Genomic DNA, 14,012 nt, shown 5'->3' with positions numbered 1-14,012 from the left:
TAAGCACTTAACAGGAGGAACTACTATCAGGAGCATTACACTTAACTAGACTATTAAAAGGTCACTGTGTGATATTTATCAAGACCCCAATCAGCTAAAATTTAAAATTGCAAATAGAAACACCTGTAAAGGTTCCCGAGCCTTTAAATGGTCTCTCAGTCCAGTTAAATTACAGAAATGAATGTAATTTTGCACAGCATTTTATTTTTTCCAGCTTCACATAATTGTGTGTTTTAGTAGCATTTCTGTTGCTGTTAATCTAGTAATGGTTAAATAAATAAATAAAATCCTTTAAAATGACACTAGAAGAGGCACAAAGCTGATGGAGGACTCATATTTACTAACTTGGGTCAGACCCAACCACAGAAGAGCTGAAGCTGGGTGGTAAACACACACAGGTAGTTCTAATAACACCTGAGCTCCATGATGTTAGAGACTGATGCATCAGTGTTACAGCGGGACTAAAGACATGATCAGAAACAGGTTACAGTTGGATGATCTGGGAAGGTAGAAGATCAGGACGTCTGAGCGGTGAACAGGTGAGCGGACCTTCGGGACGTCCCGCTGTCACGCTTGATTTATGCTTCTCCGTCTGCGTCAGTGCGGACTCACGCAACGCCATTTGTCTGACTTTTAATCTCAGAATTCTGACAGGGAATTCAGGGAAATAAGTCAGAATTCTCTTTCTTTTCTTTTTTAATAAGGCAGGAAGGAAAGATGAAAACAAAACCCATGATGACAGAACCGAAGTGTACATTCTTCTACCCAACGGAAGCAATACACACATACTCTAAACAACAGTTCAACTACCAGTTTTAGGTTCAAAGCTTTCTAGAACAATTATCTATAAGAAGAAGCCGATATTTTATATAGCACCTCTCAAAATAAACATCACAAGGCGTTTCACAAAAGCAAAAAAAATTTTAAATAAATTATGAAAAGATTTAAAAAATGATTTAAATATGTTTAAAAGGAGGAAAGAACAAAAAATGTAAGAAAAGGGAGAGAGAAAATGAATAGGAATTTAAACAAATTTAATGATCAAGACTAGGACCGCCAGAAGGGGTCAATTTGGCCTCTTGCATTTTCAACCTCAAAGATGATAAAAAGCACATTAACAGTGGCCACATTATGTCAAATATTTACATTTGAAGTACTTGTTGTCCCATTCATTACTTTAAATGTTACATTTGTATGCATTTTTAAATAATATACATGAAACACGTGTTTTCGTACAAGTTATTGCAGGAAAGTAGCTTAAAAACTAAACAACAGACATTCTAATGGCAGATGAACAAAAAGGAAATGATGTGATCAAACTATCATTTATTTTTACAAACAATGAAAAATAAATTAACACTAAACACAGATCAGCAGGAAATAACATATTTTGAACGTAACATCGATTAACTGAATTCTGAACTCAAATTAATCCACCAATAAAATAAAAATTGCTTATTGCTTCATAACATACTCTTGCTTCAAATGATGAAACTCAAAAATGATACTCACAGTGGTAAACTACTCACAGTTCATGCACACGCTGTATGCTCTGACTGTACATTGTCCACACACTGGCTGCAGGCACTTGACACATGTCTTTGAGGTTTTGTTTTTTGCACATTTTCGCCTGATTGTGCAGCTTCTCCTTTTTCCTGTGATGAGTACAGTTGGCAGGCTTGATGAGATGGGGATTGATGAACAGAGGACATGTTCAACCCTCAGCTCCTGGCAGAGCTCCAGGATGAACGCTCGTCTGGTTATTTTGGAATCGACGCAGCTCCGATACAGAACCCATGCATTCAAAGCAGCAATGTCCAGGATGTTGTAGAACACCGCGACAGGCCATCTTCTGGTTGCTGCTCTTGATGAAAACTGTTGAAGAGTCTTGTCCAGGATATCCACTGCCTTCCGTGTCCTGTTGTAATATTGGACAGTGCTTGGTTTTTTTTTCGGCCCCTCAGTGATCTCTACGGATTTGTGCATGGTGCTGAGAATGCACACACTTTTCCTCTCTTTTCGTTGATAAATTGTCAGAGTTGCCCTTTCGCTAAGCATCACTTTAGTGTCATAAATGTGCGCTTTCTGGTGCACAGAGAGGGGAAGTGATATTTTGTTTTTGGTGATGATACCCAACAAGCTGGTGTTTTTTTCCAGGAGTGTGTGTGCCAGGTGGAGGGATGTAAAGATGCCGTCAGTGGTCACATTTCTCCCCTCCCCAAGAACAGGCTCCATCAGTGTCAGAACTACATCTTCCCCAAGTCTCTGTGTGGTAGGGTGGCTCGGATCCTTTCCCAAATAGGGATACCCATTGAAAATGTATTTTGTGTCCACGTCCACAGCAAGCCAGAATTTAATGCCGAATTTGAACGTTTTTTTGGGCATGAACTGTGTAAAAGGGCAGCGTGACTTAGTGGGGAACAGCTGCTCGTAAATAGTTATTTCTGCTCCTGGTTTAAAAGAGGCTAAGCTGTTTTGAATAAGCCGGTCCCACACGTTGCGCACCAGGGCAAATTTGTCATTGGACAAGCGAGTGCACCGTGTGTGTTTTTGGTCAAACCGCAGGAAGCGCATGATATCCCTGAAGCGGTTCCTTGACATAGTGGAGGTGAAAAAGGGAACACCCCATTCTTTTGACCATAAACCTTCCACACCCGTGTCCCTCCTGTTATGCACACCTCTGGCTAAAAGAAGCGCTATAAAGGCTCTCAGTTCAGCAATGCTCAGCTCCCATTTTTTCTCTCCACACCGATGAGCTTCTGCAATGGTACAGTCACAGATGTCTTGCAGCATGACACGATCCACGAGACACACAAATGCAGTTAGAGGGTCTCTAATATTGTGGCATGAATATGGAGTTAGACCTTCTTTCTCTGTATGTATATTTTGTGACTGGAACCTCCCTCCTGTTGCTTTAGGCTCCACAGGGGTCCACACAGTTCCATCTTTGGCTGTCTCACTGTGGCAAGAATCCAAGGAAGCAGTAACTAGGAGTAAAAAAAAAAAAAAAAAAGCAAACAAATAAATATTTACATGCAAATGCTGACTTAATAGTTTGTTTCAGTCTGGGCTGACCTGCTGGACCATCCACCGATGGCTCTGATGATACAGGATTGTTGGCGAGTCGACTCTCTCCAGCCGCTTGAAGCCTGGGCCTCTTTTCTGGCTCATCATAGTCAGATGATGAAGAAGAAGAATCAGGACTAAATGTCGGGTCACTGACTTCATCGTCCTCAAATTCTTCTATTTGACCTCCGTCAGAGTTTTCTGCGCTAATGTCCTGGAGCATTGTCAAAACATCAACTTTCAATCTTCTTGTCCGTTTCTTCGTGACAAAATGTGAAGACTCTAGCTGACAAGAAAACAGTGCTCTGTAAAATAAAATTCTAATTTGACTGTTTGTCTGATTTTTTTAATCAATATATTTTGTTACATAAGCAAACTATGAAACAGAATCTGGAGCTACCACTGATGAAAACAAACAAATTGCCTTAAAACATTCTGTAGTTTTCCATAATGGTAAAAGGACATCTTGACAGTTCTAGTGTTAAAAATTATATTCAAACTAACAACTAGAACAAAACTGTTACAATGACAGAATGCAAATCTTCCTAGTTGTGTTATTTTACAGATGCTTGCCTTGACATGAAAAAGGAAACAGTTTGAAAGACAACCGTAGATTCCACCCCACCACTGAGCTCCGTCTGTTGACTTTCATGTGTCTGTTGAGGTCTTTTAGTTTAGAATACGTTTTACCACAAGTTTCACAGAAACCCGACCTCTCTTCAGAGTGAACCTTCAAGTGTTTTAGAAGGCACTTATTTCTAATAAACTGCTCATCGCACTCTGAGCAGCTGAAGGACTTGTTGCCAGAGCTACATTCTACAATGCCATGTGCACCTGACTCGGGTATGACAGTTTGCTTCAAATGCTTTCACTTTCTTCTGTTTCAGATCCAAAAGCAGGAGATTTCTGCTCATCATCACTATTACTTACATCAATTTCAGAGGATTCTGGATAATCTTCATCAGTATTTGGCTGCAAGTTATTATATGGGTCTGAGATGCAGGCCGGTTCTCGTCTTTCATTCGTCTCTCCGACAGTCTCTGAGATCATCTGTTCAGCTGAGATGCTGGTCTGACTTTCTTCCTTTCCATTTTCTTCAGGTTTAATTTGAAGGATTAAGGACTGTGGTTTCTCTTCATCTTCTTCCATCTTTACAATTTCAGCAGTGAATGAGAACCTCAGTTTGTCCTCTTCAGCCTTTATGTGCACAGCCTCTGGATCATGCTCACTTACAGTTGAGCTCCAGGGAACCTCTTCTATATTGGGTGAAACTAAAAAAAAAAAAAAAAAAAAAAAATCAGTTAGAAAAATCAGGTAATACATGACCTATTCAACCTATTTGATTTTATATTATTCAAAGGTGCATTATGAAAAATATAATTAAAAATGACATTCTGTGGTGACATTTGGTTACTGCAGCCCATTTTCCAAACAAAACAAGTCATTTTCTCACTCCTGTTTTGCGGCTGTGGACACCTAAGTATCAGCACCAGATTACTCTGGATGACATGCAAAGATGAGTCATGCACAGTAAGTTGGTAAGTAGATAAATATTTTTCACTTGAACAGAGTTGTTGGAAATGAAACACTAGCTTGAGATCTTCTTACAGCTGACTATAGGGAGTCTAAGTCACACCCATCTACTTCCAGACCACGGGTCCCTGGAAGAACGAAAAAACGAATGCAAGTCAACGGGGCTAAAAACACTACTTTCTAATTACGCTTGTTGTGTGTCATGGATTCCACATATGATGTCTGTGAATTTTAAAAGTGCATTTTGCTACCAAGAACGCGCGTATTACTGAACGGGGAAAACGTTTTTTAGATTTTGTGTGAAAATACATCCAGGACTACAAATGTGCATCACCAAAGAGACGTCATCGAAACAGACACGGTGAAATAAAGAGGTAGTGAACTTCAAATCCTTCCTTCAGGAGGAAAGAACCATCTTAAATTTTGCCATTTGGTAAGTAGCAGCTACGCTAGGGGAGTGAAGATTCTGTGGTGATGTCATATATGCGACGCGCCAAATTGTAGTCATGCTAATTACAAACTTTTACAAGCTGTTAAATAAAAGTACTTGACAGGCATGGCGGAAACACACATCATTACTTTTCATTTAAATTGAAATACAACATAGGTGTTATTCAGGGCTTAAGACACAGCGGATTAGAAAATAGCTCTTTTAGCCCCCAGTCACTTGCATTCTTTTTTTTTCCATGAGCAGACTGGAAAGGGAGGAGACTTAGGCTCCCTATTGGCTTTTGTTGTCAAACAAACATTCACAAACTGCCGAGTTACAGTTTTTTTTTCGATTGCTAAAACTCAAAAAGCAAAAATGAGGCACAATTTTCACAACCTCTACTTCTGTTCCCAATCGCTTGACTCACTTTATCACTACTTAAGATTTCCTTATCATATTAGAACTCTGATTTTCCTCCTTTACACTCTGATGCCAATTTCACATTACTTTGCTGTCAAAACACAGCGCACAATTTTCAGGTTTACACACACTTCTCACATAAATTCTCAAAGCTTCAATCAACAACACACAAATATTCAAATCTCTAAACTTTCGGGTCTGGCGAGCAATTTGCAATCAGGGACTGCAGCATAACAGTAAGTTTCCACAAGGCTACCCAGGTGTATGAGTGGTTTCAGGACCACCCACGGTTTTTCATTTTATACCTTCCACCTTATTCCCCCCTTCCTCAATCCCACTGAGGAGTTTTTCTCAGCCTGGAGGTGGAAGGTGTACGAAAGGCATCCAGAGTGCCAGGTCCCACTGCTTCAAGCCATGGAGGAGGCTTGTGGAGATGTGGCCTTTGAGGCCTGTCAGGGCTTCATGAGGCACTCGAGGCGGTACTTCCAGCGCTGTTTGGACCAGGAGGACATCGCCTGTGATGTTGATGAGGCCCTCTAGCCAGACAGAGAACGGAGGCATGATGCCCCATGATTATGCTTGAATGGGAGAGAGAGAGGGGGGGTAACTGTAAAAATAAAATGTTTTGTCTCAACATTTGTGTGATGTCTAATGTTTGTCTCAGAGAGAAGTGGGCACAGTCATACATTCAGTTTGTAATTCATTGTGTTCCATTTAGACAATTGTGTTTTCAGTTTTGCTCTTCAGTGTTCTTTCCATGCTTGGTAGTGTTCACCCAAAGGCTACTTGTGTTTAAGCAATGAATGGTATGTGTGTGTCAGGTGAAAATGTGGCTGTGTTTACCAAATGAAAACACGTGTTCCATTTTGGGAACATGTTACGATATGTGACGGCAGGGTTTTGTTGCAAAGGGAAGCCACGGTTTAGGAATTTATGTGTTATGTTTGGGGTTTTGTGAGTGCAGTTTCGAAAAATGCATTTTAGCAATCGAAAAAAACCCTGTAAATTTTAGGTCAGAAGCAGCAGTCGCTCACTGTCATCTACAACAGTATAGCCCTCACAGACACCTCACATGTTCTTGATTATTTCTATTGACCCTTTGCACATGATATCACGCCACTCATGGGACCGCCCCCTTAGCCTTTATAGGTGGCAGAAAGACTGTTTACACAGGCTGAAACATTATTGAAGCCAAACTTTTTATTTGAATCAGCTCCAGCGTAAAGTGACATGCTGTTTAGCATGTTACAAGTCCAGTGGGGGGAAATCTGGCAAAGTCTGGTACTTGTTTACATCGGTGAATAGCAGCAGGGAGAATGTAAGCTAACATTTGTAAGCTAGCTAACACATACGTTTTGTAAATACCGACCAACCTAGATGTGCCAAACCTTTCCACGAGTAAAATGGGTTTGAACTAGTAGAAACCAGGCTAAACTGGCACAAAAAAAACCATAAATAAATAAATAAAACGAGTTGCCACATTTCCTCTCCGTTTAGTGCTCCCGTAATTCACTGTTGCCTCACCTATGTGCTACTTCTTCTAATAACTGAACTGGGCTTTAACTAGTTCAAGCCATGCTGAATATCACAAAAAAACGACAAAAAGAAAAAAAACATTCTCAGGCGCTACTTTTCCCTTTGTTCAATACTTGTTTCGCTCACTGTTTACTATGCTTTGCCATCCAAGATGGTGGACCCATGTGATCTGGTGACGTAGGTACAAAGGGTCAATACCATGTGTAGGAAACCCTGGTTCTAGAGAGCCACAGTCCTGCATGTTTTCCAGCCATGCATGAACTTGCAGCTTTTAATTAGCTGAACACACCTGATCCAGGTAATCAACAGAAGGAACAACAAAGATAGTTGGAAAACAAGCAGGACCGCGGCTCTCTGAGACTAGGGTTGCCTACATCAGGTGGTCGGTTCAGATGGTTAGCTAATAATGTGTGTGTCTGTGTTTACAGAATCAGGTGTCTTTGGAGCTGCCAGTGGAGGCTTACAGCTGTGCTTTGTCATAAAGAAATTGCAAGTCTAAAATGGTGCCTGTGATTCCTTTATCTTACTAACTATTTTCATTTTCAGTCAGTTTGATTATTTAGGTCACCAAACAGAACTGGGATCCCTGCTGAGTGATTTTAAGGACGTTTTTGCTCACAATGCTAGTTGGATCCATTCACTTACTGTATTTTATGCTAAGCTAAAGCTAAAAGAGTACAGCCGAGTCAGGAGAATGACTGGGCTGGTTAAAAATGGTTTTTCCCTCACTTATCCAATTCTGGGAAATATGTCGACAAAATATAAATTTTGGGTGGAATATCCGTTTTACATGAAGAAAACACCACACTGATGGTTTTGGGCCGAATTATTAAATTTTAAATAAGATGCACTAAAATGCCACAGTAATGACTAGTTTATCAACAAAAATGTTGATTATAGGGTCTTGTTACCTAACTTGCATGTTTTTGGTCCGTGGAGGTAAACAGAGAAAATACAGGCAAGCTTAGAGAGAATTTACAAATGCTGAGAAAGGTCCAGGCAAGGTGTTGTACCTTCTTTGGTACCTTTGTTATGTTTTTATAAGGTTAAATCTGATCTTTCCACCCGATTCCAGATACTTTGAAAATCATGTGATCAGCCCTGATTTCTGATCACATGATTGAATCGGAGCATCCCTGCCTACTACAATTAATATATTGGCAACTCAGAGCTTTACAGAAAAATGTAAAGATCTGAATGGACTAAGGGGGTGAGGGTGGTACAGGAGTTAGGTGCTTGCCCTGTAATCGAAAGGTTGCAGGTTCGAGCCCCGCTCAGTCTATCTCTGTTGTTGTGTCCTTGGGCAAGACGCTCAACCCACCTTGCCTGCTGGTGGTGGTTGGAGGGACAGGTGGAGTCTGTGTACGGCAGACTCGCCTCTGTCAGTGCGCTGCAGGGCAGCTGTGGCTACAATGTAGCTCATCATCACGAGGGTGTGAATGTGTATGTCAATGGGTGAACGACTGGGTTGTAAAGCGCCTTGAGGGCTTCCAGGACTCTAGAGGGAGCTATATCAAATACAGGCCATTTACCATAAGACATGACCACAGCTTTATGGGGTGTTAGATTCAGATACCAAATAGATTATTCCTCCAAAAATAGACAATATTAAGGATATCTGAAAGATTCTATTTGAGTCATAAGGATATTACAAATACGTGTCTCCCGTTTCCAGGGTATTTTTCCAGATAATGATTACTCAGACAAAGACCAGTGAGGATGCTCCGATCCAATCACTTGATCGAAAATAAGACTTGATCACTTGATTTCAAAAGATTTGGAATCGAGTCGAAAATCATTCTGAGATAGATTTTTTCAAGTGGAATAACAATGGCTTAGTTCAGTGGTTCCCAACCTTTTTCCCAAGGGACCCCGTTTTTTTACCAGTAAAATTTTTGACGACCCCCTCCCATTCTCTCTTCCAGTACAAACAGTATTAAGAAATGATAAAATTGTTCAAGCACATTTTAATATGCTTTGATTCAATAGATAACAGTAATAGTAGGCTCCAGTACAGAACAAAGTCATTAAAATACCAAACAGAGCGTAATGTGCTTGACAGTTTGTATTACTTCTCTGAACACATTGTTTCTTGTAAACACTGATAAATCAATCATTCCTTTCAATAAACGTTTGACACATAAAAATACACTGAGCAAAATGTACTTAAATGTGTATATTACTGTTTATACTAGATTATTTACTGTAAAGGCTGTGATTAATCAACCAGTCCTATCTTTAATGAACTTTTGACACTTGAAAATAAAACAGTGAGCTGAGCAAAATGTTCTTAAAAGTGTGTTACTTTTTCTGTACTAATTATTTCCTGTCTTAATATCAGTAAACTTTTCACTCATGAAAAAAAGAATGTGAGCAAAATGTAGACTATAAACATGTAATAAATGAAGTTTTAACCCCTTAAAGTGGAAAGGTCCTGGCAACCCACTGAGAGGCTTTGGCGCCCCCTTGTGGGGGTCGGGACCCCCAGGTTAGGAACCACTGGCTTAGTTTACATTTCAACAAGTTCCTCTACATCATTATTTTTTGTTTCCTGGACAAAAACAACATTGTAAGGTCACACAATTACAAGAGGACCAAGCTGTTGGCTAAGAGATTAATGCAGGGCTAACATGTCGCCTCAGGAAAGCAAAAAAGTCTGTAGTTTGACGTATTTCAAACCAGACAGCGAAGACAGTGCAACAGCCACTTGTAATGTGTGCAAACTAAGCATTTCATGTTGTGGAAAAGACAGCTGCAATACAAAGCTAATATGCCACCTTCAAAACCAATTCCTTGTTTCTCTTTCAGCTTTTCCCTTCAGATGTCGCCACAACCTATCTCCATTAAGTCCAAGTCTGCCACTAAAACACCCACTTCACTGTGGCACCTTGGACAAAAACAGGGAGCCGACCGACACGGATACGCTAATAAACAAAGAGAAACTGCTGATGAACAGCATACCGTCGGGTTTCACAGTCTGCTGAAGACACTGATGCCTCATTGTGAACAAGATATACGTTATTCAATATTGGCAGTGAACAAAGAACATTTTTAAAATGCTTTTGTTTTTTGATAACACATAATGATGGATATGCTCTGGTGTTATCTTACTGTGAAGATAAATGTGTCACTTACTGAAACCTTTCTGGTCTTCTGTCTCATCCTGTTCTGATGCTACAGGAACCAAAACAAACTCACTGGGATCTTCTGAATGAAGGTTTACCATCTGAGACATCTTCACTCCAGCTGTGATTCTCCTCTTCACTCTCGTTGCTTGCAGCTCAGATGAGGATCTGCAGGTTTGTTTTAAGATTTCGGAAGTTCTCAGGTGGATCTGTTTTCTGCTGCTCGTCTATCACAGATGTGTTACACTGAGACACAAACGTCAAACATAAGTCAAACATCTGAGAACTTTGAGTAAGCATAAAAATGCAATAGTCAAAAAGAGGCCTGATTGAAAAAACAAGTGTGATTTCTTGAAATGTATATAAATCAATTAATCAGATCAATTAAGCATATATATATATATATATATATATATATATATATATATATATATATATATATATATATATATATATATATATATATATATATCAGACCAGATATTATGTGTTGTCACTTACCTGCAAATAAATACATATGAAATCATTTGTTTAAAGGTGCAATTTGTAAGAAGCCTACTGTGAAATAATCAGTAAATGGTCTAATGTCTCAATCATGTTTGAAGGAAGGTAATAGGGAGCCTAAAGGTTGGTTCATGCTTGACGCGTCCGCGAGGTCCGCACGGCTCCGCGCGGAAAAGTTGCGTCATTTTGCGTCATCTTAACAACCACGCCCCTCCACCGCGCCTCCGTATGGCCCAAAATTTCCGCAACGCGCACCTAGGAAATTTTCTAACCACGCAGACGGTCGGACGCTGAAAAACATGGCGGACCGGCAAGAACTAGTATGGCAGAGGTTCGTAAATACAGACATTTGTATGATTCAGCTCTCAAAGATCACCGCGATCAACACGTTGTTAATAATTCTTGGAGAGAAATAGCTCGCACTGTCGGAAAAGACGAGGACGCTGTTAAAAATGCTGAAATGCCATGTTGTAAACAGTAATTTCTACTTCTACTATGGTGTAGTGTTGGATGCATGCCGTAGAGCTCCATGCTGCCCCGTTCAGTTTGAGAGAATATTGGCTCACCGCAGAGACGAGCCGCATGAACCATAAACACTGCGAGTTGTGAAGCGCGTTCCATCCGCGAGCCGCATCACCAAGCGGAAAGTGAATGCGTCAAGTATAAACCAAGCTTAAGACTCCTCCCTTTCCGGTCGCCTCACGGTCCCTGGAAGACCGAAACAATGAATGCATATCAAAGGGGTTACAAGAGCTAGTTTCAAATCCACTTTGCCTTAGGCCCTGGATCGCACATATGTTATACTTCAATTTAAATTAAATTAAATGATGTGTGTTTCGACCCCGCCTGTCACATACTTTGAGATTTGGCAGCTTGTAAAAGTTTGTCGCCACAGAATCTCCTCTCCCCCAGCGTAGCAGCTCCTTACAACATGGAGAGAATTATGGTGGTTCTTTCCTCCTGAAAGAAGGATTCAAAGTTCGCTGAACTTACAGCCATTTATATCTCTGCTCTTCTCCGTGTCTGGTTCGCAGAAGTATATTTGGTGATGCGCATTTGTAGTCCTACACGTTTTTTCACTCGAAACCTAAAATAATTTTTGTCCCCGTTCAAAAATCAGCGCTTTCTTGGCATCAGAATGTGTTTTTAAAATTTGCGGACATCATATGTGAAATCCATGCCACATAACAAATGGGATTAGAAAATAGCTTACATTGATTTTTTTTATTCTTCTGGTCCGGAAGTAGATGGGCGTGACTTAGGCTCACTATTAAATCACACTTCCTCTAATGCCAGATAAATATTACTGTAATGTGCAGTAAGTGCTCCCTACTGTAAAACACCCAAGAGTACTAACACCAGATATGACAAAGTATTTATCTGCTTATCAACTTACTGTGTATGACTCATCTTTACTTGTCATCTAGAATCTTCTGCTGCTGTACTGTTCCTGGCCACAGCCGTGAAACTCATGCAACAGAAGTGACCACAGTATTTGACTCACTGGATGTCATCCTTACACATTGCACCTTTAAATCAAGCTATAATTAATAATTTACCTGTCTCAAATAATAAGAATTATTCTGCAGTTTGAATTGAAAAAAAATATTTTACATATGCAATGTACTATTGTAATCTCTATATAATTATCTTCATGTTAATTTTAAATATAAAATGTATAGAAACACATTATGCTGTTCTACGTTTAATCCAAGATTAATTTGAAACAACATTTGCAACCTAAAACACATCCGCTCATAAGTCATTGGAGCTTTTTGAGGTTTTAATGATGCTGTAACCAGATGATCAGTTTCCATTTTAGGATGATATGTTTCCTGCAGAAGTAGATTACGATATATTCCCGTCACTCACATTAATCTGCTGGTATTGCACATCTGATGGCCTAAATCCTAAATATAAATGCATCATTTAGCATCAAGAAAAACACGAGTGATCCAGATGACGCTGCTTTGTAATCACATGAAGCTAACAACTAATTTCCTTTAAATCAATTTGATTACCCTGCAAAACATGATTTCAGATTAAAATATTCGTTTATTCTCAGTGATTCTTACCTCAGGCTGCATCGATTTTCGTGTTCTTTGTTTTTGTCCGTTGCCTTTAATGTGTTCGCTTCGTCAACAAACGTCTTTACGACGCTTCTTTATCAGTATTTGTCCTCAGTAATCAACCCCAGATTGTAAACATTTACCCAACTTCAACGTCCATTGCCGTATCGATCATAAAACCTGTTCTGGCGGCTCAAAACGCGGCTACAAGCAGGCAGACAGCTAGAAAGATATGCAACATGGCTAACACTCTCACGTAAACAACGCCGCCATATTGGAGAGGAAGTTGTGTCAGAGTTCAAGTCACGTGTTCTTCCTTCCAGGGTTTTAGTCTAATTATTAGAAGTAGAAAAAATAATATTGTACAGATAAGATCAAATGAAATTAGCACATATGAAAAGCTAAAGAGAAAAAAAATTCATTAAAAGAAAAACAAGAGACAGTAATAACAATAGTGTGAAAGTAACTCAATCTAAAAAAGAAAAATACTGTGCAGTATTCTCCCATCTTTTACTGGTAGCATTTTGCACCGACACAGGTGTTGGTTAGATTTAAAACACATCTTTTAGAACTGTTCAGCCTACAAATAAATGTATAAATAAGAATTCGGTTATCTGACTCAATAAAAAGAAGCCTATCAGATTGGAATGTTGAAGCTGCACAAACCCTAGTAAAACTCACAACGTTTAGATGTGTTACTCAAATATAAATAAAAGCATAACTTTGATATCACTACGAACTGTCGATAATTTTTAACTAGTGCAGTTGGGGAAATGCACACCAAGTGGATTTGCATAATGTTCATAATTTGTCTTTTGAGGACTTTTTAAAAGATTGAATCCCTGGTGTTTTCATGATAAAAAATAATTTCAAACGTCAGCCTGTTAACCTATTAAAAGCAGCATCAGTGAAAACATGTGTTATGGCTGTAGCAATTAATACATATTAATTATGATCAATAAATTGTGACGATTCCATACAAATATGAAATATCAATCTGATTGATCTTTGAATATTTAATCAGAAGATTCTAGGGTTCTTTGCTTATTCAGGGACCATAAACACACTTCGTATTAATTCAGAGTCAGTATATAAATTATAAAATGAATTTAATTATTTTTCCTAAACTAATAATTTATACATGACAATATATGAATAATGAGATGTGGTGTGGTGGATGTGAGTTGTTGTGATGGAAGCTAGATGTTGTAGCAGACGTTCTTTTTATCTGAGAGAAATTGTGAAATCTGGGTGTGAAAGAATTTATTGTTTGTTATAAACTAGAGAGTTGTTTATTTATAAACCTCATCAGACACCAGTATGCAGGCT

At 39.3% G+C, this 14,012-nt stretch overlaps 1 protein-coding gene across 5 annotated transcripts; it reads right to left on the bottom strand.

The window, feature by feature from the left end:
• Positions 1-1,016: 1,016 nt before the first annotated feature.
• On the bottom strand, positions 1,017-12,851 carry LOC107387257 (piggyBac transposable element-derived protein 4). 5 transcript variants are annotated; one of them, XM_015962120.3, is made up of 5 exons: positions 12,690-12,851; positions 10,121-10,356; positions 3,997-4,337; positions 3,076-3,352; positions 1,017-2,987 (listed from the first exon to the last, which is right to left on the bottom strand). In XM_015962120.3, the coding sequence occupies exons 2-5, from the start codon at positions 10,218-10,220 to the stop codon at positions 1,522-1,524; spliced, it is 2,184 nt and encodes a 727-aa protein (XP_015817606.3). In that variant the 5' UTR covers positions 10,221-10,356; positions 12,690-12,851; the 3' UTR covers positions 1,017-1,521. The 5 variants fall into 5 exon arrangements, with proteins under 5 accessions (XP_015817606.3, XP_054605434.2, XP_054605436.2 ...); XM_054749459.2 differs by having other exon boundaries at positions 3,076-3,280; XM_054749461.2 differs by lacking the exon at positions 12,690-12,851 and having other exon boundaries at positions 10,209-10,344.
• Between the last annotated feature and the right edge of the window lie 1,161 nt (positions 12,852-14,012).

The sequence above is a fragment of the Nothobranchius furzeri genome, chromosome 16, assembly GCF_043380555.1.
Source record: "Nothobranchius furzeri strain GRZ-AD chromosome 16, NfurGRZ-RIMD1, whole genome shotgun sequence".
NCBI lineage: Eukaryota > Metazoa > Chordata > Actinopteri > Cyprinodontiformes > Nothobranchiidae > Nothobranchius > Nothobranchius furzeri.
This window is presented reverse-complemented; position numbering and strand designations above follow the sequence as displayed.